Source organism: Anarhichas minor, unplaced genomic scaffold (assembly GCF_050575085.1).
Source record: "Anarhichas minor isolate MPS153535 unplaced genomic scaffold, ASM5057508v1 ptg000003l, whole genome shotgun sequence".
Classification (NCBI taxonomy): Eukaryota; Metazoa; Chordata; class Actinopteri; order Perciformes; family Anarhichadidae; genus Anarhichas; species Anarhichas minor.
Window position 1 is genome coordinate 7,145,462 of NW_027466449.1, and position 25,417 is coordinate 7,170,878.

At 41.9% G+C, this 25,417-nt stretch overlaps 3 protein-coding genes across 4 annotated transcripts; 2 read left to right on the top strand and 1 right to left on the bottom strand.

Moving 5' to 3' along the window:
• The first annotated feature begins 1,539 nt into the window (after positions 1 to 1,539).
• LOC142954359 (rho GTPase-activating protein 4-like) lies at positions 1,540 to 10,033 on the top strand. Of its 2 annotated transcripts, none has more exons than XM_076095320.1 (22): positions 1,540 to 1,642; positions 3,163 to 3,252; positions 3,432 to 3,603; positions 3,738 to 3,900; positions 4,115 to 4,177; positions 4,260 to 4,379; positions 4,457 to 4,585; positions 4,825 to 5,046; positions 5,119 to 5,220; positions 5,621 to 5,794; positions 5,976 to 6,060; positions 6,195 to 6,222; positions 6,359 to 6,458; positions 6,558 to 6,618; positions 7,077 to 7,154; positions 7,282 to 7,410; positions 7,500 to 7,605; positions 7,989 to 8,216; positions 8,299 to 8,345; positions 8,431 to 8,650; positions 8,745 to 8,793; positions 9,341 to 10,033. In XM_076095320.1, the coding sequence occupies exons 2-22, from the start codon at positions 3,186 to 3,188 to the stop codon at positions 9,473 to 9,475; spliced, it is 2,478 nt and encodes an 825-aa protein (XP_075951435.1). In that variant the 5' UTR covers positions 1,540 to 1,642; positions 3,163 to 3,185; the 3' UTR covers positions 9,476 to 10,033. The 2 variants fall into 2 exon arrangements, with proteins under 2 accessions (XP_075951435.1, XP_075951444.1); XM_076095329.1 differs by having other exon boundaries at positions 6,198 to 6,222.
• Positions 10,034 to 11,346: 1,313 nt separating this feature from the next.
• On the top strand, positions 11,347 to 14,542 carry ssr4 (signal sequence receptor, delta). Its single transcript, XM_076095340.1, has 6 exons — positions 11,347 to 11,530; positions 11,753 to 11,871; positions 11,973 to 12,047; positions 12,365 to 12,454; positions 12,583 to 12,648; positions 13,889 to 14,542. The coding sequence occupies exons 1-6, from the start codon at positions 11,482 to 11,484 to the stop codon at positions 13,991 to 13,993; spliced, it is 504 nt and encodes a 167-aa protein (XP_075951455.1). The 5' UTR covers positions 11,347 to 11,481; the 3' UTR covers positions 13,994 to 14,542.
• Positions 14,543 to 20,474: 5,932 nt separating this feature from the next.
• Positions 20,475 to 25,137, bottom strand: avpr2aa (arginine vasopressin receptor 2a, duplicate a). The gene is made up of 5 exons (XM_076090958.1): positions 24,754 to 25,137; positions 23,507 to 23,752; positions 23,119 to 23,277; positions 21,661 to 22,240; positions 20,475 to 20,674 (listed from the first exon to the last, which is right to left on the bottom strand). Exons 1-5 carry the CDS (start codon positions 25,135 to 25,137, stop codon positions 20,475 to 20,477), a joined length of 1,569 nt encoding a protein of 522 aa, XP_075947073.1.
• Positions 25,138 to 25,417: the final 280 nt, after the last annotated feature.

Below are 25,417 nucleotides of genomic sequence, written 5' to 3' on the forward strand. Positions count from 1 at the left end.
GTGTATATGTGTGTGTGAGTGTGAGAGAGACTATTTCCAACTTTGAGACTCCTGGTGGCGGCATCAAACGACACCGTGGCAGACGGTAACTCCACACAACCCGGTCTCCTATACAATTCCTATAAAACTAAACTGCACTCTTAATTATGTTTTGAGTGAAACGTATTTTCTCCCAGATTACGGAACATGTGGTTAATGTTGTAAATTTAAACAAAACAAAAAAATGTTACACAACTACTTGGTTAGGTTTAGCAATGAAACCTCATGGTTTGGCTTAAGATGGCTGCAAAGGTGAAACAAAACTTAAACTTATCTGTTTTTTAAAAGCAACACTGCACAAGTTTTAAACCAGGTTGTAGCATTTTTCTAAAAACAAAACATGCCATGATGATAAAAATAGTGCTGCATAATAATAGGGGGTTTAAGATAACTAAAAACATGCTACAGACTCATGCTGAAAGACTACAATGAATGTGTGACCTCCAAACTCAAACCCTCCTTTACAGCTCAGCTAAAAGATGCTGTGGGAATTCTTCAGTGTAAACTGGTGTTTCAAGGCTCTAAGTTAGCGAAGGCTTTAAACTGAACTGTAATACATTCAAACAATGTATAGTAGATACGGACTAGAAACTTCCTCAAATAAAACCAAGCTGGCCAAGCTATGTCAAGTTGTTTTTAAAGCATCATCATCCTATCATCATGTATGTTAGAGGAAGGAAACAGGAGTGAGAGAGAAGTACATAAGAGATAACATCAAAACAAACTTTCAGTAACTTTTGCTGTTTGTCACAAATTGGAAATAGTTAACTTTCAACTCATTTAATTTTGCATAGCTAAAAATCACAAATTTGCCTCAGAGGGCTTTATGATCTGTACACAATAGGGTCCACGCTTTCACACCTTCATGGCATTTTCACAGTTTTCAGAAAGAGGTGAGAGGAAACAATGCTGCTGCTCTTCAAAACAAGTGTTTGAGTTATCGTTTAATAGCATCAGTGGTTTCTTTTTCTTTTCTTTTTTACCAGCAGTGCACATGTGATAAAGGTTATTGGGGCCTTTCTCTGAAGTTATAATCCATTTTAGCATTTGTGTAACTGTTTTACTTGACATGAGGTGTTTCCACGGTTAGCCTGCTCACCATACATTACTCATCATAAACTGTGGTCATACAGTCTTATGCTAAGAATACCCCACAGTCTTCAGGAGTTTGTTTACCCCCAACTGAAGAATATAGCAGCTGATTTCCCTTAGTAGCCTGTGAATAACTGGGGGACTAATCAGGGAAAACAGCTGACGTTTGATTGGATTCAAAAACCTGCTGTGGAGTTCCAGTGGCAGCATGAAAGAGAAACTTGAAATGGTTTTCAACCCTCATCACACTTGCACAATCACACACTGACTCCTTAAACTGAACGTGTCAATGAAATGAGTGTTGAGAAAGAGAGCGGTAGAGCAGTGAGTGTGTATGTGAGAGTGAGAGAGAGAGAGAGAGAGAGAGAGAGATGAGTTCCACCCCACCCACATCCATCCGTGTCCAATGTGAGGGGGAGGTGAAACAGTTGAGAGCTTACTGCGCTATTAACTGGCATTATTTAGCTGCCTCGGTCTGGAGAAGAGACTAGTCAAGACTGATCCCCACCAGGTAGGACTTTTGTTTCTTGGATGGATTAAACTTTTATTGATTTTCATTTACTGACCTGTCTCATCAGAAGAAGACAGGTTGTCAGTTTAGTTATAATAAACACATGTTTGTACAGCAAAGTAAGTGCTGTTATGAAGGTTTGTTCAACACAGCCCTCAGGCTGTTAACGTCTCATAGCTCAGGCAGCATCTATATGTTGGTACTTGTTAGAACCCAGAGTGAAACACCCAGAATTACAAGAACAGCAACCGAACAACCAGTTTCTGTAAGGTTAAGACTATCTTTCATTAAGTAATCCAACAGTTTGTGACGACAGAAGGTGGTGATTCACTGCTGATCACACAGTGAAAGAATGAAAAGGGCTAATGGAAAAGGGTGATAGGTTGGAAAAATGAGACACTCCTTTTCAACAAGGACTTTTGTGTTTGCTTTAGCAGCAGACTGATTTTAGGAGGTCAGTTGATCATTTTCTCTGTTAGAAAGGAGTGCAGAGAGCACAGTTCAGCCAAAGAGAATGCTGATGAGTGATGTTTGGCTTTTGAAAAAAAGGGAAGTCGGGGGGTTAAGAAGAGTGTGTGTGATGGCTGTGTACAAAGAGTTATGGTCCAGCAAAAATAACACCCAAGTCTTCCCCTTTCTGGTGTGTGGTAAATGTTGTCCTAATAGTTGATATCTTGCAGTCATCAGAGGCTAAATTGTTGATTCTCAATCTATCAAAGGCCTTTTAGATGATCATGCGTTTAAATTACTGTCATGCATTGTAGAAACCAAAGCCAAAGTTTCTCAAATACATGTTTTTCAGTGAAGACTTCATTTTTATGTTTATCTGGTGGCCTATAGTCTGTCGTATACACAAACCCAAATTCTTAGCCTAAACTGTAATAAACTTTTCTGTAAAGATTCTCAGTCATCCAATTGGTAAGATATCTAGAAATGGTTGTTCTAGTTGTTTTGTTAGAAGAAATACAGGATACCAAGTCTGCATCAGTAAACTTGAGTATCATTGGTGAAACCATCTGTAGTTTTTGAGAACAAACATCTCTACAGAGTTTTACGCCTTGTGGTTCATCCTATTTTTAGGGCAGCAGAGATGTTGCTAGAGCTATTTTTGCACCTCATGCAATTCTGCAGCGTGACCGGTGCTGCAGGCAACACATGCCAACTGGTTTTCTAATTGGTTGCCTGCAGAGCATTGCAGCGGGTGACCAGTTTGAAGAGATGTGTTGCAGTAAGATGAACATGCTCTTTTCTCTCTTTCTGTTGCAGCAGGAAGTTGGCATGGTCTGTGGGTGGGTGGGGGGGTTCAGCACTTGAGAGTGTGAAAGTTTGTAGAGTAGCATGCTTGGGTGCAGCAGCCGGTCATAGGCCTTGATTCTTTAAAAAGACTTTGTCCAGCGAAGAAGATCAGAATAGCTTGCATGCCCACAAAGAACGCTGTGATTCTGCAATGGAGATTAAAAAAAAAAGGAACAGAGCAATTATTTTATACTGCTAATAAAATATTCACTTCCTTTATCCAGAATTCCACCCAGTTGGAGCAACAATGACTGCCCATGTGAAACTCCGGAAGGAGAGGGTCGGTATGGTGGACTACGACACTCCAATCAAAGGTGAAATAATGACTTTTATCTGCACTACTGTCCCTCTTAACACACCCCATCTTCACTGTGACTGTGAATTCAGTTTGTCACCCACAGCAAGAGTTTCAGAATGAGTCACATTCTCTCGTATGTTTGTTTCTCTTTGCCTGATCGGTTGTTCTTTTGACCGTTCTTTCTTTCGCTTGCAGAGGTGCGTAGCCAGCTTGTAGATCAGTTGAAGGTGTTAGACTTGCAACTTGAGCAGAAGAGCCAGCAGCTGCAGGATCTGACGGACTACCTGCGTCGGCGGGGTGAGATTGAAAGCGAGTATGCCCGCTCCCTCGAAAAACTCGCTGAAAGGTTCACTTCCAGGATCAAGAGGTAAAGATGATCTTTAGCACATAATGTAACACATTCGTTAGCAGTTCATCTGAGGACGCTGTTGTGAAGTATTTTTGGTTGTACCTGACACACTGTTTGTCTTTGTCTCTTCCTTTCCTCCTTCACATGCTCAGGAAGGAGCCCAGTAGTCACTCGGTGTCCCAGGTCTGGCTGGCTCTGCTGTCCCAGACCCGCCAAGAAAGTAGGGACCACAGTGGACTGAGCGAGCGCTGCAGCAACTTCCTCATCCAGCCCCTCACACACTGCCTGGAGTACACACAGCGCCTTGCCAAGAAGGTACTGATATGAGCACTGGCACCACCAAACACAAACAGTCTTTCATTATGGGACAAGTCTGTGTATGTACAAGGCAATTGCCTGACTGGTTTGCTACAACTTTAAATTCTTTGACTCTCGCCCTTGTATTTCTGTTAAACTCTTGACATTACAAATATATTTTGTTGCTCTCCGTGTTGTTCCATCTCTTTGTGGTATTTTGTCTCTACACCAGAGTAAAGACATCTGTACTCAGCTACAAGATGGACTGCTCAAGGTTACCACAGAGCTTCAGACTGTAAGTGAGAACCAATCACCCAAAACCTTTTCTGTTTCCTAACCAAATCGAGGAAAGCATAGCTGTATGCGTCTGTGTGCAGGCATGGCGGACGTACTTCCAATACCACTCGGACTACGTGTGTGCAGAGGGGAAGCTGAAGGAGGCGGAGGAAAAGCAGAAGCAGAGTGCTGCTAAGAAGCTGGAGAGGTTGATAGAAAAAGTAAATAGACATGTATGCACCTTATACTGCATAAAAGGTATGTCGACTCCTTTTTGATAATTGTTTATTTCCCATAGAGACAAGGTAAAGTCCAAGAGATCGACTTGAAGTGCAGCAAGGCCCGAAACGATTACCTCCTAAACTTGGCTGCAGCCAATGCCTCCATGAATAAGTACTACCTCAAAGACATCTCTGCTCTCATAGATGTGAGTGCATCATCTGTTTTGATCTTTTTGAAGTTTTTTTTAAATGCTGTCCTTTTTTTTTAAATTTTTTAATTTTTTTTACCATGCCCTATTGGGCCAATCATCAAACTATCAAAACATTTGAGCATAGTATGACTTAAGATCAGATATCACTTTAAAAAAAAAATCATGTTTAAGGACATGATCTTGATCCCCCAAGCACCTCAATTACAAACGTGAAGTTGAATTGTTTCCCTCAGTGTGCAGATGTAGGGTACCACCTCTCTTTAGGTCGGGTGATGCAAGCGTACCTGTCCAGTCGGTGGCGGACCCAGGAGAACCTGAGCACGGGGCTGCAGCAGCTCCAAGGCACCGTGTCCGGACTGGACCAGAGCCATGACAGAGACACCCTCCTAAAGGACCATTATAACACCTTCTGCATGCCCCTTCGCTTCCCCTATCAGCCCCATGATGGAGACCAGGTCTGTATTTTGTTTGTCAGTATTAAGTGGATTATTCAGCTGTTCAACTCTAAACGTTCGTGTGTCTCTCAGGTTTCCGAGGTGAGCGCAGAGGGTGAGATGAGGTGCGAGCTGGAGACCAGATTCAAACAGATACAAACCAGACTTAAAGCTGTTACACACGAAACAGAGGAGGTAGAGTACATCACACAACCGGAAGCGCCTCTTTATCACCTTTTTTAGTGGGTCTACTGGATACACCAGTGTTAATATTTCACCACGCCAGAGTCCAGGGCAGAGTTCAATCGCAGCTCTTTTGCTTGCTTCCTAAATCTTTATTTCATTGTAACAAAAAGAGTAGATGAGTTTCAGTAAATTCAACTTATTTTGTGTCAATGAAACATTTTCTATAGAAATGTCATCACTCGCTCAATCAACAGGCACTTGAATGCAACAAAGATTTGCACACCATCACCATAATGCTTATTTTTACCAGTGCCCCAGGACATTAAATAAGTCTATTAGAATGACTAGAACTGTGTGCCGTATTGCCAATGCATAATATTCCCATGTTATCTCTGCTGCTGTCACACAGGCTAGTAAGAGCATGTTGGCGTCCCAGTGTTCCCTGCTGGAGAGTATCGGAGATGATGATCTGGAGCTCGGCAGTGCGTCGTCTCAGCAGGGCAGCACAGAGAACCTGACAGTCAAGCCCAGCGTGGCCCGTCGCAGGGCCAACGTCCAGGAAATAGAAAACTTCTACTTCACTGTGAGTCAGTTTGTTAAGTTATAAACCAGAATAGCTTGCTGTTTTGGGAGGTTGTAATCGTATGCAGCTGTGGATATGCAGACACTTTATTTTAAATTGTAGGGTTTTGGTTGACGATGATCAGTGAATGATGGTGACAGCATGATAATGACTTTAAATCACATCTGATTTGTTTTTACAGAAGGTAAAAGAGCAACTCGTAGGCAGCTCCCTGGTATCTAAACTGCAAGCAAAACACGACCAGCTGAAAGGGGCTGTGGAAAAAGGTATCAGTTCTGCATTTCACACAAAACAATGCTGAAAGGCAAACTGCTGACCCGAAGTGTTCTGTGAATACACTTCACAGAACACTTCTCCTGCATTTCTCCTTACTGGTTGCTTCTTTTTTTTTTTCTGCTAGCAGAAGCATCAAATGGACATCAGCCTAGGTACATATATAAATGTTTTAAGTGGTCTTAGAGTGTTTTTGTTTAGTTGTGAAAAATGTTGTATACTTTAGAAACATTGTATATATTCTACAATTGTAACAGAATGAAGCTCACATTATGGCATCTGGCTTTGCAGACATAATGGAAAGTCAATGCGTGTCAGGAAAAATCACTCAAGTGCCAATTTGATGCACAACCACAAACTTTTCAGTGGAGACATGCTGTCCTTCATACAGGTCAGCATTTCTCTCTCGACATTTTTCCAGCAAATTAGTTATCAGTAAAGTATTAGACTTGAAGTTTGTGACATTAATCACTAAATTTGCTCCATTCAGGCATCACGACAACAGATTCCAATTGTTGTGGAGAGTTGCATTTGCTTTATCAACCTTAACGGTACGTATTCAAGACTGAAGGAACGATAAAATGGGAGCTGCACATTTGCATGTCTAATGCAAAAATGTATTTAAGACATTACAAAACGAGCGCAAATTTGCAATGGGCTGCGACCACATAACACTGTGGCCGCCAAATAGTGGTGAATCTTTTGTGGACTGACAGACCGAGTAAGCTATAGAGCTGCTTGTCGTAGCTAAAAATAACAGTTAGAATTGTGTACCCTTAGAAATCTCCCAGTTCTAGAGCCCCCAGTGAATATATTAAAAAGCCATTGAATGGGCTTAAAGCAACACACAGAGTGCAGTAATATATTTATAATATGTACCTTCATTATCCCATTCTTCTACAAACAAGATACTTGTTTTACTTTCTTTTTTTTACACATAATGACTAAATATATGTTTGCATTGGATCTACTCTCACTGCTTTAGAGCACTTATCTATTTGTCCATCAGGTCTCCACCATGAAGGGATATTTAGAGTTCCAGGGTCTCAGATGGAGGTCAACAACCTGAGGGATGCATTTGAGCGAGGTATACCTATATGTTTTTGTGTGTGTTGGCATGACCCTTGTGTTTCTTTTTTCTAAAATGTAGATTAGCTCCTCTCACTGTGGCGCATTAATAATGTGGGGCAGTGTGCTGTGCGCTTCTCCTGCAGGAGAGGACCCCCTGGCTGAGGGGAGATATGACCTGGACTCTGTTGCTGGAGTGCTGAAGCTCTACTTCAGAAGTCTGGAGAATCCCCTCTTCCCCATCGACAGCACCAGCCAACTCCTGGAGCATGTCCGTGAGTGTGTGGGTGCATGTGTTTTAAATGTCTGCGTGTGGCCGAGAGCGCACGGCAGGAGCTTACTTTCTTTCAACACATTTTCTCAGAAATAATGAACGAGGCAGAGAGAGCAGCTCAGCTCAAAATGGTCATCTCTTCCTACCCTGAGCCCGTCATCATCGTCATGAGATACCTCTTTGCATTCCTTCAACAGTGAGTATTGCAACTCATCACAGTCATCACCATTCAGGATATGATGCATCTAAAGAAAAAAAGAATTGCATCACAGGATGTTTCTTTCCAGGAAGAGAAAAGACCAAATATTTGTACCTGTTGGCTGATGTCCTAGTTCATCTGACAGAAGTGTGGTGGATTAGGGTGGTTTCACATTATACATTTATAAGAGCAGCACATTTTTCCACACGACAAACTGGATTGGGGACTTTTAATTGAGATGGGTTGAGGTAAAGTTTTGATATTGTCTTTTGTAAACACGTGTGTGTATTTGATGAATGCAAAAAACAAATTTTAGTTTGGTCTCAACTTTTATTCTTTCGACCCCCCCCCCCCCCCCCCTCTCTGCTCCCTGCCTCTAGTGTGTCTCAGTACAGTGACGAGAACATGATGCAGCCTTACAACCTGGCTGTGTGTTTTGGCCCCAGCCTGGTAAGGGGGGCTGACGATGATGACGTCGTCACCCTGCAGCCTCAGATCAACGCCCTGGTGAAGATCATCATCCTCCAGCACGAAAGCATCTTCCCCAGTCAGAGCGAAGTACAAGGACCGGTGTACGAGAAATGCATGACTCTGGAACAGGATGACTGGTAAGAGGAAAAAGATGTCCATACACATAACAAGGATACAATGTATGGTGGAACGATTATCTCACGATGTTATTCTTCACAGTGAGCCTATCATTGAAGAAGGAGATGTAGAAGCGGAGTACAAAGATGGTAAGTGTTATGTGCCCATCTTCTCTAAGGCTGTGATGGTGCTTCTGAATAGAATAACATAATGTGTCAATGTGATGTACTACAGAGTTGCAAGCAGGATTCTCAGCTGACTTCAACACCAGCTCGTCTGCAGCATCAACGCAGAGAGAAGCAGAACGTCCAAGAGCGAACAGCAGCGGTTCAATTGACCAAAGCAGGTTGACAGCTGGACTCGTTACTTCAAGTGGAAAGTTAATGCTCCAGATACCCGTTGGACCACAGTGCAAGCCACGGCGAGGCCACTCTCCTGCCCATGTGCGCCGAGAGTGAGTAGCACTGGATGTTGCAGGATTCCAACTGACTTATGTTTGAGTGAGAAATTAATATTCAATGTCTTCTGATCTCTTCTTCTCCATACAGATGTCAGGGACGCTCATCTTGTGAGGATATTGTCGTTAAAGTAGACAAGGTCTGTCTTGTTTCTCATGTCAAATGGCTGGTTTCACTATGTGATAAGGCTCTGTTATTAAGGGTTTGTAAGATGTAAATAATGGCTTCAAAAAGAGTACATGCATAATTTACCACTGCTTTATATTAATAAAAGGGTTCATCATTTTTAAATAGGTGTTCTACAACTTATCGTTGTGAACTCTGTCTTTGAAGGATTTTTTATAACAAACGGTCAAGTCTGTAGTTGTAAATGTTGTAATCTAACAATTACAAATGAATGGATTTTTCTTTAAATGTTATGCAGCACTTTTCCAGATGGCAAGAGGGACAAATCAAGCACTAGCCTATAACCGATTTATATTTTTTCATACTTAAGTGATTAGTTATAACTAAAACACCCTTTAATAAATTGTCTTGTTAGAAAGCAGCAGCATATCACCAAGGATTTAATGACAATAGTATGTTATGGTTTATGTGCATACTTAACATCTTCAAGGGAGACCAGAGAACAAAGAGTTTTGTCTCTTTCCTCTCTCATCGCTGTCATTGTTTATTTCATCTCATAGGAGGTTTGTCGCCAGATGGACTCTGTCTTCATGGAGCTTCTCTCGCGGCAAGCACTGCAGGATCCCTCCTCCACCGCCTCCTCTCCCTCTGCCCAAGCTCCCCAAAGGAAAGGGAAGCGGGATGGACGTAGGTGAAGAGAAGCGGGGCTCTTTAGAGCAGCAGATCCACTGGAATGAGAGGACTGGCATCAGTAGATGAACTGAAAAGAGAGCGATTAAACAACTTAAATGGAGGTGCTCTGACGGTAGCTTTCAGCACATCTATTTCTAGAAAAGTAAAACTACTGAACCATGGTCACTTCTCTGAGGGGCTTGAGATTGGTCTGGGCTCCCCACTCAGACCTCCGCATTTATGTTTCATACGGCAGAACTCTGCGGTGACTGCAGACCTGCAGTACAATGTGGAAAGTGTGGATTACTTGAAATGCACAGATGCGTTTGTGTGCAGCTGAATGTGGTTGGGCAGCTTATGGCTTTATGTCTGCATCTGTGTGTTGATATTCAACTGTTTCCACTTTAAATCAAATGTGTTTACCAACATTAGATGGGCTTGCATAGTTGCTAAAACTGTGAATACTGTAGCTGTAAGGAATTTTGTATATAATTATTCATAACTTGTAAAATACCTAATTTGTCTGTATATCTAGGCTACGTGCCAAATAAATATTTAGTTTATTTTTAATGGAAAATGTGGTCGGGTTTCATTCAATTTATTTTACTTTAAGCCTTGATTATGAGCGTTTTAAAATATTTCTTCATCATTGGTTCTATTTTTATGAAAAGCTGAGGGCATTTAGCATCAGCTGTATTGTGATAACTGATTAATGAAACAAGTCATACCACAGATCGTATCACAAAAACAGAAAGTAAATGGGACTGTGAAAAATAAAATATGGTCAAGATATTTTGGTAAACGACCTTTGTTGCAACAGACATTTTGACTTTCATAGCAAGTGTAACTGAAGGCATTTAATTAATGACAGCTCGATGTATCAGTAACCCTTCAAAGGGGATCAGAATGCACAATCCCTCTACATTTACATATAGGGAAATCCACATGTTTGTTTTGTACTGCGTTACATACATTCTTGGTATGATTTTAACTATATCAATGGGTTTGTTGAGTTATACATTTGAGATGTTCTTCTATATGTTAGTAGTACGGTGCCAAGATTATCCTCTAATATAATTATCAAGACAACACTGTTTTTAAAACATGTGATCATTTTAGTGAATTATATCTACAGAGTGAATATTCACACCCCCTCTCCAGGCTTCAAAATAAACCTCTCGACTGTGTTCATTCATTCATTCATTCAGGCATTTTTGTAAAGTAGCCATGTAAAATTGCTCCCCCACAAGTAAAACTCCTGCATTCAAAATCTACCAAAGATAAAAGTACTGATGTTTTATTTTTCTAATAGTTAAAGAACTCATTAGTCAACAAATGTATTCCTGTCACTGCTACATTATATTATCATATATTCTAATCCCTATTGTTATAGTCATTACTGTATTCATTCTTTTTATTTTCCTTAAACAAAATAATAGATTCAGTATACAAGGGATAGTAAATAGAGCAAAAACAAAAGAGCCCGGTTGTATATCACATTAAACAAACATATCAAACATACAGGTACTCTGTCTTGATAGCCTTTTTGTTAGTCAAATTGGAAAGCAGTTTCATACATTGCTTGACATCCTAAAAAACAATGAAATAAATGTAGGTGTAGGACTGTTTCTGAATATTTACCACAGAGCAGTATGTGTTTATGTATTCTTTATCTTTGATCAAATGTCTATCTTCTGTTTCCTTTTTTTTTATTGGTAAAATTGAATAATTGATAATTCAGGTTAACTTCAGCAAACTGTCTTCTGTTTTGAGGTTCTGGCTGTGGGTTTTGGTTTTGGGTTTGACGGTGGACGCACGTTTTACACTCTGATGACGTGTCGACAGAGTCATTTCCCAGAATGCCCTGCGTCTTAACGGCCCACGTCATTGATGCGCAGCCGCAGAGGCGTCGCATCAGTGAGCTGATGTGGACTTCTTTCCTTCAGTCAGTGAGGAACACACAGTGCAGTTCAGCTACTGGACCTCAGGAACAACACGAAACCTACCGGACAACCTCTCGGACTCCACGATGACTCGTATAGCCGCCTTCCTCGCTCTGCTCGTGGTCGCCTGCTCCGGTAAGTCCGCGGGGGAACCGGTGGAAGAGATTTAACGAGGTTAAGTAGCCTATAATGTTAACCAACTAGCTAGTAACGTTAGCTGGTTTATTAAATCACCTCCATGTGTCTTCTTAATTAGGTGGAATATAGATCTTAGAGAAATGTGAATGAAGTGTTAATGCTGTGAAGATGATTCACTGGTGTTCAGGAGTTTAGCTAATCTCAGCTCTGCACTGACAGGAGAGACCTGCACAGACCCAGCGATCACCCCGTCGGCCTACACCACCTCTGACGCCGTCATCTCCTCTGAGTCGGTCTTCATCGTGGAACTCAGCCTGGCCTGTGCCAACGGAGCACAGGTAGTAACAGCCCACCTCCAACCCGTCCAACGGACATTGTGATTTAGATATGGATGTTATTGAGCAAATGACTCACTGAAGATCGTGTCTGTCTTCTCCAGAGTGTGACTCTGTATGCTGATGTGAATGGAAGACAGTTCCCTGTGACCAGAGGCCAGGATGTTGGCAAGTACCAGGTATGGTAGTGACCTCATAATCACATGTATTTGCTCTCACTGTATCTGATTTGGTAGTTGTTGTTTTTTGAATGGTAAGTACTAGATTACACTAGATAATGACATTGATCATGTAGCCACAATTGAGCATTGAATGTTGCCTAATTAACAATCACAGTTACACTATTCTTATTTCAGACCACCCTGAACCTCTTACCTTTTAGGACACAATTCGCATCTGAAGTCCAAAGCTTTGTTGTTCATTTTCAGATGAACAGTCTCTTAGAGCCTAGAGCCTTTTAAAGCAGCTTTTGTCAACATGTGATTTGTTCCCTCAGGTGTCCTGGAGTCTTCCTCACAAACAGGCCAGCTCTGGAACATATCAGGTTAAGTTCTTTGATGAGGAGTCCTACAGTGCCCTGCGCAAGGTTAGTGTTTGATGCATAGTTTAATAAGCTCATAGTTCACTGCCAGTAAGCTCCACTGCATTTGCAGCGTTCAAGGTTTAACGGTTGTCTAATTTGAATTATATGTGTGATTCTCCTTTTTGTTCCAGGCCCAGAGAAACAACGAAGATGTAAATGCCATTGAGCCTCTCTTCTCTGTCAACATTGACCACAGGGTGAGTCTCTTAAAGCCTCTGAACAATTTTAGTATAGAGCAAAACAAACACTGTACACTACCTACCTAGTACCAAAACAGGAAACAGACAAAGTAAGTGGCTAGCTGGTAAACTAGTGGTGCATTTAGCAGAAATAGAGAGGAGACCCAAAACAGAATTAAGACAGAGTGAATGTTGGACTTACATTCCCCCGATGAATGTTAATGTTTCTCTGCGTCTGCTGGATGTGTAAATAACTGTCTGCCAACATGTTCATGATCAATTTAGAAGGTTATAATATGGCAGTGATGGGACGTCCAAGAGGCCAAAATCATTTATTGCAGCCAGTTTCAAGTTAGTGTATTATTCCCCAAAGAGTCTTAAGAAAACGTCAAACATGTAATGACTTTAAGGCATACTTTTATTAGACACAGTCCGTTAAGAACAAGGATTTGCACTCATTCATGTTTTATTAAGACAAGTATTTTGTTTAGGATTTCAATCCTCTGTACAACATGTTTTTTGTTGTATATGACTCGACGTCATAGAAAAGGGTCGTTTTAAAATGTACAGAGGGAATCCATACATTCCTGGAAAAAAAAGAGACACCGACACACTCGTTCATTCAGTTGAAGCTACACCGGGAGGCTTTTTTTTGACAGTTTGGGACAATATGTTGTTAATGCTCCTTAAGAAATGTATCCTCTACAACAGTCATTCCCAAAGACTGGTTCAGGGCCCACCATTGGGTCACAGGAGATTTCATTAGGGTCTCCCAAAAATCTTTTAAGATTTCCATCTGCAGTACAACCTTTAGCCACATGACGGAGCCTGAATACCATGGTTTACCTGTTCATGGTAATATAAGGTGGTGCAGAAATGGTGGCAAAAATGGTCAAGAACGTTAATTTACACTCGAATTCGCTCTTCTGGTGATTTATAGAAATGGCCTCTTGTGAATTGGGTCACGACAGTTGGACTTTTAAAAAGTGGGTGCCTAGGGAAACTACTCTACAGTGCTGTTGTCTTGTAATTATTTGTATTATTTAAACGCTCCATTAAGAGTAACGTCATACCTAATAACTTGATTTATCTTTGTGAACAATTTGATCTGAGGCCCGACCTGAGCAATCACCCATGTTGCTCTCCGCCTCAGAGTATTTCTAGAACCAGGTGTAACTTGAGTGTATAATTTATCATTTGATAACTTTTCGTCTGAACCTGTGATGCGCTTTAAAACAAGTTTCAAATCTCTTTCCAGGGTGTGTGGAACGGCCCGTGGGTGGCTACAGAGGTGGTGGCTGCCCTCATGGGTATCCTGGTCTACTACCTGGCCTTCACTGCTAAGAACACCATCCAGGCATAAACGATTCATGATCACTGGATTGCTAAAGACTGAATTCTGGTGGATCTCGACCAACGATCCGTCATCCGTTGTTGCGGCGAGCCAATAGGATTTTGCCACTTGATCTGCTTTGGGACAAGGAGCAAGAGCAGCAGTCTTTATATTTTTTTTAATTCAGACTGTGTCTGAATGCCATCAGTCTTATCAATTTTTCATATGAATTTCGTCACAAGTTTGTCCTGTCAATAAGGGATGGAGTTTTGTAACTTTTTTTTTTTTTTTATAAAACCAAACTATAAATCTGGACCACAGAAATAAACAAAACAGATAATGTGCTGTATTGAGTTCTGCTTAAAACCTCTTGCTACGTTTTGATCAGATTATCTTTTGTCCTTCTGTGTCGATGCACTGGCAGGAGTGGGACTTGTATAGACGTGCTGAACACCAACGAAGAGCTGTCAAGACCTCAATGCATATGAAATGTCAATAATGCGACTGCACTGGCTGGCCTGAACAGGTCTAGTGTATATGTCTCTTCAAGTTAATTCAATAAATGGCTTGTTTTTTTTATCCAGTGTAAAGTGTTGCTTCAAGTGACAGACCGCCTCTTCTATAAATTCCTCTTTCTCTTAGACAGACTGGCAGATTCATCATCTCTTGTTCCATAGCAACAATATGCCATCTCTGAAGCTTGTGTTTGGCTGCCAATAGTAAACTGGTTAAGTCTGGATGAGTCAACAACCCCTGACCTCATCTAGATCAAACAATAACTGGTTCCAAGCAGATTTAGCGTTCACTGACTACTTGCTAGTGTCTCTACTCCAGATCTAAGATTTATATCTACTGTACTGATGGAACATTACAACTATAGTAGAAGATTTGATTCATTCGAGAAGTTATTTTGTTCTTATTCTAAAACGCTCACCCCATGTGCTCATTTAATAGGATCTATAGCAGTTAACAACCATGAAGAGAAATGCTGCTGTTGTGGCTGAAGTCTCGGTGGACGGGGGGGGGTGCTATTTCTGTCTGCATGACTGCCCTATTGGCATTCCTAGGTAGTCATGGCAAGGTATGTGTTCCAGCAGCTGATGTCCTGTTCTGTTTTCTCTCCAACAGTTAACATGTCATATGTGTTACATCAGTAAAGAGGTGCTGGAGCTGCTGTTACCTTCCTGACTGGCTGTGGTGCAGTGCTGCCAGTTGAACACACTGTGGCAGCGTTATGCTGATCCTTAAAGCCCGGGTATCGTCCAGAGCGTTGCCAGCTGTTGCCTCATGGACAGATTACATGTGATTTTTACTGGTTCATTACCAGCTGTTGCTTATGTAATGCAATACGTTGCATAATGCATTACAAGGCCCTGTTCTGTTTGTCACATTTCTAGGTACTATCTTGCCTGTGTGATCTGGTTTGTTACAGACATTTAAACTTAGCATGTCTATTTCTGTAGTTGGCCTGAATCAGTGTGCAACACAAACTGTACGGCACATGCAGTGCTGCTTTTTTCGTCTATAAGAGCAGCACAACTGCAACTTTTCACTGACTCCCATGAGACTAATCTAAACTTTGTATACGGGTAATGTGACCCGCACACATAAACACTGCACAGTATACAGAGTACGCAAGTACTTTATCATAGGTCTGTAGCTTTGTCAGCACAAACACACACACTGTCATGGTGTAAGCACACCACAGCTTCTGTCTCCTGTCACCTTGGCAAGGATACAATAGAGACTTCACAATGTTGGTAACTGTGTAAGACATGAGCTGGAGTGATTCCAGAAACTCCCCCGTGGAGTCACCTATTAGGCTGTGGGACGGCTGGATGGAGGGATATAAATGGAACAAACAAACAGTTAAAGTAGGCCACTGAGTTGATGCTGACACAAGACTCTTCCTTCTCTTGTGTGATGTGAGTCCAAAGTGTTCAACGACTCCAACCCACACATCAGGACATGATCGTGGATGTAGAATGAAATATTTTGAGATTGTTGATGTTGCACTAACAGGAAGTTGCAAATTGTTTTTCTGCAGATTGTTATTTTGTTTCAAACTGTAATTTACAAGGTCACGTAAACATTCAATTACACAACACATGGTTTTTATCTTGATTCACCAGTCCAACTTTGTATTTATAAGTAATGAGCACATGTGCTTATTATTATTTAGTTCATCATCATAACAAAAGACAAATATTTTTACTGAGACCTAGGAGTTGGAGGCATCTGGGTATGTATGCGAGTCCTGTGAGGCAGAGAAAAGCTGCTTTGACAGAGGTGTGTAAAACACCAGCCGGGGGAGGCAGACGCTGACGGGCTTGGTGCGATTCAGCAATGTGGAAACTGGCGTCGCACGAGCGATCCTCACTGGAAGTCACACTTTCTGGCTCTGATGTAAGCATTGTTTCTACTGCCCGTTCTTCACACTTTCTGGAAGGCAGAACAAAGTCAACAAACTGACGGCTAACTCAATAATCAGAAAACAGACTATCTATTCATGCTGGCTTCCCCTTCCTCACTTTACAATAACAGTTATTGTTCTGGTTATTTCATGGATGTGTATGTACAGTGAGGCATGCTGTATAGCTGCTTCCACCACAACAGTTGGATTATGTTTGGAGTGAATAAACTCACTGTCAGTTCCAAGCTTTTGGGCTTCACTCTGTGTTATATCCCTCTTCCTGCTGTCCTGTTTAGGCATCCTCAAATGCGCTGTTCCTGTTGATGCAGTTGCCAGTCAAGAACCAGCCATATATGGGGAAATGCCCTTTCCTCTCTCTCTCTCTCTCTGTCTCTTTCTTTTCCTCTATCATATTAGACATCCTCTCGACATTTAACACTAAAGGTCAACCACTGCAATTGAGCCTTTTTTTAAATGAATTTACATGCATTGCTCATAGCTGGCCGGTTGCCATAAAATATTGTAGATTGACCAGACACAAACTGTTGTAAATCCTGTGAAAGCATGTTGACTGAGCTCCCATAAAATGGATTTTATCAGACACTCTCCACATGCCTGTTTTTACTTGGATCAAAGAAATTACAGGGTCTTTGTTGAGGTGTAAAAACAACCACGCTTTAAGTAATGAAAACAAGGTGGGCGAGAGTGATAAAAGCTAACCTTGATTCTCCTGGCTCTCAGGGGAATAACCCATTTCAAGATAAATAAAAGCTTCATCTTCTGTAAAGTATGAGGCAACCTTTTTGTAGGATCATAACTGCTGCTAATAAAAACAAAAGTGTGGCTATATTTGGCAAAAAGCACATAAACACAGCTGCAGTCAAATCGTTGCAGTAAATAAAGGCCTATCTCTATGAAGATACCTTTTATGTGAGAAAAATGTCTCCCGAAGTAAACTCCCAGCTCGTTTGACAGACAGAAAGTATGAAAAAAATCATGCAGTTGAAAGATAGTTAAAGTGAAACAGAGAAAATAACTTTATGTTCCGAAAAGGAATGATGAATTGCCTGGATCATTTTTCTTTTGCTTCCTCTGTTTATATAGTATGATGCTCCGGTGCGCTCCGCTAACACAGACTGTAGTTTGTTGTGTAAGTTGGTTGGGGCCTCCCGGTGTCTTGGAATGAGCTCAGTAGAAGCCTCGGCAGTCATCAGGTCTGTTAAACGGTCATGAGTTAAGCAATGCGGACACATTGCTCAGTGTTGTAAAGCTTCTGGCTCCAGGTCTGATTTATTCTAACTTTGGTCAGGGCTGGGGAGCTCCGGCACTCGTCAGAGCTACTGGGTGCACTCCTTACCCTAAATTGATTCGAAGAGGGACATTTACCTATTTTCCTGCCCTTGTGACAGCCACACAGAGGAGTCATTTATTTCCTTTATACCCCCATCACAGCCACAGGGCTGGCCGGAAGCTCTGCCCCACTGTAATGAAGAAGTGACCTTGAGTTTAGACATCAACCTTGCTTCGGCTCGAAAACCATAAGCATGAGGACATTCAGCATAAACACACCCTCACGAACACACACGCTGCAGGATTACAAAAACGCAGTGACCTACCCTATAGACCATCTATCATATGCTCTGACAAGGGGGGATGATGGTGGTTGGGGTGATATTAGCTACTGTCAGCTCTTCTATCCTCAGGATAACAAGACAGAGTCACCGGGAATTTCTCTGCAATGATGAATCACATTTTAGTGGGTGTTTGTACCAGCAAATTCTCCATTTACCATAGAGCATTCATTATTTAGCGGTCGTTAACGAATGGCTGTGCAGACAGTATAATGCCGAATGAAAGTGTGTTTGGCCTCTCCCATCAATCTGAAAGGCTGGGAGGATCAGAAATCTGACCATTTCATCATAAAATAATCATCCTCTGACCTCTGAACCTCCTGGCAGGAAGCAGAAAAAACATGAACACCCAGAGGGTTTGGGAGAAGTTAATCTATTTCCTGATACAACAAAGTGATACACGGAACGTTGTTGCCGTAGATTTCTGTTTTGGCAGAGAATCAAAGTGCTTGCGTCTGGCGATCAAATGCACAGTGGCGTGCTGAAAGCCCAAGCACTCCTCCTTCAACCTCGACGAGTAGTCCTGGGACACATAAAAGCTTTCAAGTATTGTCCAGCAGAATAGAAACGCTGCTCTGTCACGAACAAAAGGCTGTGCTGAAGCTCAAAGTGAGCGAACAGCATTTAAAAAAACATATCACTATTTACTGGAACATCTAATCGGAAATTAATATACCACAAACAGTAAATTCTAATCTTTTTTTATACACACAGAAAGTTATCACATATTTGTACAGATATGCGTGTACAGTAGCTTATATAATCATACTTTATAAAAAATGTCATAACATTACTATTCTAAGTCTGTCATGCAGTTCAGGGGCATAATACATTACTCTTTACGCATAAAAATGTAATATAAAACTACATGAAAATAAGGCAGTACTAGGAACTAATAACTATATATATATATATATATATATATTAGTTATTGTTAAAAACACACACATATAGAGATATATATATATAATTTTTTTCAATTATACAACAATAAATAAAAATATAAAAGAACACATGGCTCTTGGTGTGATATAACCAATGGTCCTGTCTAAGAATAACATGGCTGACATCACCATTCAGAGATTACTCCAGTGAGGGAGGCCCCTCTGAAAATGTCTACTGACATTACAGGCACTTGGTTTGACTGGAAGTATTTTCACTGTTTTTCTTTTCTTAAACCGACGTGCAGTAGTTTCTCTTTACACTTTACATGTCTGCTGAAGCGTTGTAATAACCTTTTTAGGACCTCAATTGATTCTACAGTCGAGCTTTAAAAAAATCTTTGGTTTGACACCCCATTGTTTTCTACTAAACATATCAGACCAATACAACTGTATGATTTACATTCAACATTTATCCTACACAAAATGTGATATCTAATGTGCCTTACATTTTCAATAAATATATTTTACATTGTTCATCACTGTACATGGAATGCTGTTTGTTTCCTTCCTGTGTCTTCTTCATGTTCTTGTTTCATTTATTCAGAAGAGCATAACGAGAAGGTCATTTTATGTAGCTCATATGCTGTGTTTGTGCCAAATATAATCACACAATTGGGTCCAGGTTGGTTGCAGAAACCTGGATTGTCCATTTGTATTCTTCTAGGCCTAATCGTTCTAATGGTATGTGAGTGCGTTTCTGTCTGCAATAATCCACAGTGGCCCTCATGAATGAATCTCCATGCAACAAATCACTCTACTTCCTTGGAACTGGATTCCTCCCGAGCAAATATATATTCAGCCTCAAGCATCCGCCTTTAATCCACTTTGTTTGATTCAACAAAGTTTGTTCAGATTATTAGATTTCTACTTCAGCCTCCGGACTGCTCCTGCAGCTGTAACATCCATGTCGTTCCATCTGTTCTCAGTCCAACAGCAGTCTCGCTCTCTCGCTGTAAATTTGCGTCTCTCTCTCTCTCTTTCCCTTGGCCTGCTGCTTTGTTTTCTCTACACCCAAAGCTTTGTCTGCTGCTTTGTACATTAGGTGTGCTGTAAGGCTGTTAATGCAGTGAATCACCATTTGCATTCCTACTGCTCTGCGCTGTCTGAGCAGCGAGAGAATTTTTCTCGTATGAATCAAAGCGCAGGGTCCTACTCAACTGCAGCTGAGGTGAAAACCTCTTTACTTTCAAGGCCATTTTGCATTGCAGATGCTGTCACTGACAGCCACTGTATATTCTACAGTGCCCTCATAAAATGGTGTTGACATCCTCGATGACACCATTCTTCTCTGCTGGGGTGGAGAGGACCAGTGATTACAGATACAGGACTTGTTGACAGTACAGCTGTCCTTTGTTGTTGATAACATCTGGTAGAGGTCAGCGCGCTGTGTTGTCAGGCTGCGACGCTGTAGGTAGTGATAGAAGAGTTCTGTGCAATAGCACGTCCTTTCATCGGGCCCGTGTGCACCCGTGCATTTCTTTTCGAACATGTCTCTTTGTTTGTTTCTGCTTCATCAGTCTCTGTCAGTACATGCTGTCCTTGGTGGTGGAGGTGTGTGTGGTAGTGGAGTCGTCAGGCAGGGAGCCCCGGCGGCCAGTTCGTGACCCACACTGCAGCAGATTCTGCAGCTCTCTGGACACGCTGCTGGAGAAAGCTGTGTAGATCCACGGGTTGGTGCATGAGTTCAGACTAGCCAGCAGCATCAGGATAGTGAAGGCCACTCCTGCCGAGGACACACACACAAGGCACACATAAGGCAAGTGTACATGCAAATGTACAAACATGAAAATGTAAAATTTCCCATGTAACTGAGGACAGATGATCACATTGTTCTCTTCTTTCTTTTGAAGCAAACATAAATATGTTCAACAACTATTGAGTTAAAATGGTGAAAATCTCATCATTATTTTCTTTAGGAATAGCTATAAATATCCAAGAGGGACAATATTCTGCATACTTCCTTTTTCACTTTTTTTCACAAAATGATGCTTATTTCACAATGGCCAAATAAGGACAATTGACCAGGAAAAACTATTTTTTTGGAATACAAAGCTGATAACACACTGTCATCAGCTAGATTATTGTTGATAGCGTGTCAACATCTGGCCATGTTGCTTAAATCAGCATTGACTGGCTTTTGTTGTTTGTCTTTAGCTTAAAATCAGAAGTCACACATCCAGTCCAAACCATCATCCACAACCTAAGGCTCCACTAGCATTACTTGCTTCATCATCGGTTGCCAGTAAGCATATCAACAGATGCTGTCTGTGTGCCAAAATGTACAAAGGCCAGGGTTTTCAACCAGGGGTTTCTAGTTGACCTTGTATTTGATTCACTGTAACCACATCTGAGCTGGAGCTAGATGTCCTTGGAATAATGCGTATTTAGACACATTGAGATGGACAACAGCATCAGAGGTTGTTGCCTTAAACAAGACCCGACCATTTAGCTTTTGTTTGTGGCTGTGTGAATTGCAAAACAGATAGGGTTTGCACATGTTGGGTAATTAAATGGATAAACTGGGCTGAAGAGGATCAATCCATCTGAGAAAAACAACTCTAATGGCAATGGTTATAACCCAGGTGTCTGTTTCTCATTGTTTTCTGAGGGCGAACGGCGTACATAAGGGAATGTTGCAATTTTGATCCAGATCTCTGAAATCAGGCAGGTATCTGGATAAGCACTACCCGTAAAGCATGTGTGACTGACCTTGGTCTGGAGGGTTGGGGTCCCAGGCCGCCCAAAGCTGGACGATGAAGAAAGGCGACCAGCAGATAGTATAGACCAGCACAATCACCAGGGTCATTCTCACTGTCTTGGACATGGCTTTTGTGATGCTTGGAGGCGGAATGGCTGGAGGGGGAGGGCGGGTGTAGTCAAGGGAGCAGCGTGGTGAGCCAGAGGCCACCTCGTAGGACGTGTAGGAGTCCTGGCAGTCTGGGCAGTTCAGTGTTTGCTGCTGCGTAGGCAATGCTGTTGTCGTCACATGTTCTCCACGGCAACTGTGATACTGGACAGCGGATGGTGCATTGTCGTAGCACTCTCCAACTTGGCTATTATGAGTGTCATTGTGAGGGTTGTTATTCACGCCCTTTAAGAACTGTCCTCCTCTGCCATCCCTACCTCCTCCTCCGGACGCCCGTCTTCCCCTCTCCCTCTCCCTGGCTTGCTCGTCCTCTTTCTTAAAGCTATGGAAGCGGAACAAGATCTCACTCTTCTTTAACTCAGCCTTCACCATCCTTTCTGACTTATGGTAGATGTTGTTGTGAAGCTCTCGGAAGATTCTTATCTAAAAAGTAAGATTATTTTTAAGAATTAGCACAGTTTCATATGTGGGAAACAAGACAAACCATCACTCAAAACACCCAAGGGCCTGAGGACTGAGTTGACTGGAACGTGCCAGAATCAGATGCTTTTCTTTGCTCTTTGCAGACAATCTTGTTTGTATTTTATTAACAGTGGCAGGACATTTAAAAAGAAAGAGATTGTGTGTGTTGGCTTTCACCATCAGCCATAAACCATTGTCAGACATATTTATGCAATACCGCTACTCTTCCACTGTTTCTACCAAAAAAGGTGCTATCAAATTTTATTTCAGCAAAACCATTCTTCACGCTATCCTGAGAAACAATAATTTTGAATTGAAAAATAATAAGTCATGTATACTTTACATTATAAGTTATTTTAAGGTATGTTGCTGCAAACTGTTCTTCTGAAAAGGTGTCGAAATAGGCCTCTAAACTTGAAATCTGATAATGAAAAAGGGTCAGGGATCTATGTTTGGCAGAGATCTGGTATATTCCACTTCTTGGCGGGAGGTTCTCAGAGTGGGAAGATTTTCTGAGCAGCCGTCTCAGCAGTGGTTCTGCAAGTGCTGTGTTAATTAGGGGAAATAGCAGGACCCTGGAAATATCTTTCCCTAAATAGAGCAGCAGGCCTGATGGGAAACCCGCCATGGGATGCTACATAACACCAACCACAGTCCCCCACAGGGTTATCAAACAATGCCGGCCAAATGCACCCTCCGTGAAAACAAGAGAGAATTGAATTCATGCCACACGGTTCATTATTGAATGATGTTCCATTCAACATGTAATCCTCGTCAATGGACTTTGTGGGCGATGCAGAGATTGAGAGCCAAACCGCTATATTATATATATATATTACCTGACAGATGGTAATGATGAAGGCAGGTAGGACGAAGACAGCCACGGTCATCCAGGTGATGTAGGCCTTCAGCCCCCACGGCTCAGCAAAGTGACCCCAGCACTCGAACACGCCAGGAGACACTTCTGGATTCACTTCTGAGCGAGAGAAGATGAACACCTGACAGACCAAACAAAAGGAGGGTGGTCAGCACACCCGCAGATATGACTGTCAGTTTCGTCTTCCATTAGCTGAACTGCAATGACCTCAACTGGCTAAAAATAGACTAACATCTTGAGTTCTACTGTAGAGATCAGGGTGTGAACTCCCGCTTAGTTCTCATTTCCTATTTCACCATGTGTTGTGTTTGTGTAAGGTTTTGTTTGGATGTGTGTTCATCCCTCCCTACCTGTGGTATGCTGAGGACAAGCGCCAAGGCCCAGGCCACCATGACAGGGGTGTTCCAGCGGGACATTGCTCCACCACGGTAGGCCTGCAACGGGCAGCAGATGGCCTGGTGCCGGTCTACCGTCATAGCAACGATCATGTAGGGGGAAGCAAACATGCCCACAATCTGCAAGTACTTGATGGACCGGCACAGAAAGTCAGGCCCCTGAAACCTCTCTGTGATGTCCCATATTAGCTGTGGAAGAACCTGGACACACAGATTAAAAAAAAAGGGACCAATATTAAATTGGCTCTTAGAATAGTTTTTTTCTAGTTTGGCCTTAAGAAATGAGAGAAAAACTAAAAGGCAAGTCTGATTATACACTGATTAATGTAAAAACACCCCCTACATGTACATCCTATGGGTACACCCTTTAAATAACTTAAATCGCCCTCCTTTTCCAACTGCAGTCATGTTGTGGTGTATCCTCATTGTCACCGTTCTGCAAGTTTAAATAGACAAAAATGGTGTTCTTATATTCTCTATACGGCTATGCACAAGAACAGACATGTTTGTGCCCACGTACACATACGTTCTTCAGCCATAACAATTAAATAGTGCCCATAAATGCACTTTTTACTTTGGTTTGAGTTGAGTAAGGTTTACATAAAACTACAGCGTCTATAGCGGTTTTAGGAAGTGACTGAGTTTGTACTATCTGTTTATGAGCTGTTTAACAAAAAAAGACTTGCATCTTCAGAGGAACCCCTGGGTTTAGGGCTAAGAGAGCCACATAGTTATGATGAGAGATGGACTCATTATTGGATTGGTTAACAATAAGAAGGGTGGAAGTGACAAATGACATTTACTCTCATTACTGTAGTTGTTTTTGTGTACTTGTACTTTTCTGAGCATTATTATATGTAATTTTACTTTTACTTAAGTATGTATTGTGTATTTATGATTGATAATCAGTTGTATGCACTGGCAGCAGAGTGCCCGTCTGTAGGTTTGGATATATAATAGGGTTGTTGCTGTTGTCTCACTTAAGTTGACCAAGGGTGTAACCATGATACAGACAGGGGGCGGAGAAAGCCTGGGTTAATTGTAATTTAAGGATTCATTTTGGGAGATCCTTTGTCATTGTTTAAATCACCAGAAGAGAGGAGTCATATTTCAAAAAAATGTTGTATCTAAGTTTGTCTATTATTTTGCACACTCTCATACTTTACATTCCTGTCATGGTCTCAAGTAACTCATGAACTGACCTGAAAGAGGGCCACCACCAGGTCAGCCACACACAGGTTGACCATGAACACGTGCATCGGCGCATTCTGCTTCCTCCTTCTCAGCAGCACCCACAGCACAAAGCTATTTCCCAGGGTGGTAAGAGCCAGCACCACCCCGAGAACTGCAATCTCCGCCCGAGCCAGACCCGGGTCCCTCATCCTGGGCTGGGGCAAGGTGTGAGGCGGGATGGTGGAACCATTCTCAGGGAAGATCCCAAAAAATGACCCCCCGCTGTGAGAACTGTTGAGGGAGTTCAGTTCAGAGACAAACAGAGACGAGGAAGAGAAGTTGTTCCTTCCTGTGGCACCTAGAGAGGAGAGGGCTAACCCATCCCAGTCCGTTTCCACACTGATGCTTTCCATTCCTGAAAGACAGACAGCAAAGGGTTAATGTGTGAAAGCTTTTACAATCTTTGTCTGATTTGTTTAAATGATCCCATGCGCAAAATGGTCACCAAGAGTCACACTGGTGCTCGGTCACAAGACTGTGTACGCACAAATTATACCAGGCGCCACATGTTATTAATACACAAACACTTTACTTGTTCAGTATTATCACCATATCAAAGTCATGCCTTGGCTCGTTATTAAATTTCCTCTGGTTGTCCTCAGCTTTGTCAGCTGAGAAATCTTTCCTGATCAT

What these genes read in the sequence shown, in the direction of transcription:
- LOC142954359 (XM_076095320.1), top strand. Translation starts at nt 3,186, where the DNA reads ATGACTGCCCATGTGAAACTCCGGAAGGAGAGGGTCGGTATGGTGGAC. An exon ending in TTCACTTCCAGGATCAAGAG is followed by an intron (nt 3,604 to 3,737) that starts GTAAAGATGATC and finishes TCACATGCTCAG; the next exon opens with GAAGGAGCCCAGTAGTCACT. An exon ending in TAGAAAACTTCTACTTCACT is followed by an intron (nt 5,795 to 5,975) that starts GTGAGTCAGTTT and finishes TTGTTTTTACAG; the next exon opens with AAGGTAAAAGAGCAACTCGT.
- ssr4 (XM_076095340.1), top strand. Translation starts at nt 11,482, where the DNA reads ATGACTCGTATAGCCGCCTTCCTCGCTCTGCTCGTGGTCGCCTGCTCC. An exon ending in CCTGTGCCAACGGAGCACAG is followed by an intron (nt 11,872 to 11,972) that starts GTAGTAACAGCC and finishes TGTCTTCTCCAG; the next exon opens with AGTGTGACTCTGTATGCTGA. An exon ending in CCTACAGTGCCCTGCGCAAG is followed by an intron (nt 12,455 to 12,582) that starts GTTAGTGTTTGA and finishes TTTTTGTTCCAG; the next exon opens with GCCCAGAGAAACAACGAAGA.
- avpr2aa (XM_076090958.1), bottom strand. Translation starts at nt 25,137, where the DNA reads ATGGAAAGCATCAGTGTGGAAACGGACTGGGATGGGTTAGCCCTCTCC. An exon ending in TGGTGGTGGCCCTCTTTCAG is followed by an intron (nt 23,753 to 24,753) that starts GTCAGTTCATGA and finishes CTGTGTGTCCAG; the next exon opens with GTTCTTCCACAGCTAATATG. An exon ending in TCATCATTACCATCTGTCAG is followed by an intron (nt 22,241 to 23,118) that starts GTAATATATATA and finishes CTTACTTTTTAG; the next exon opens with ATAAGAATCTTCCGAGAGCT.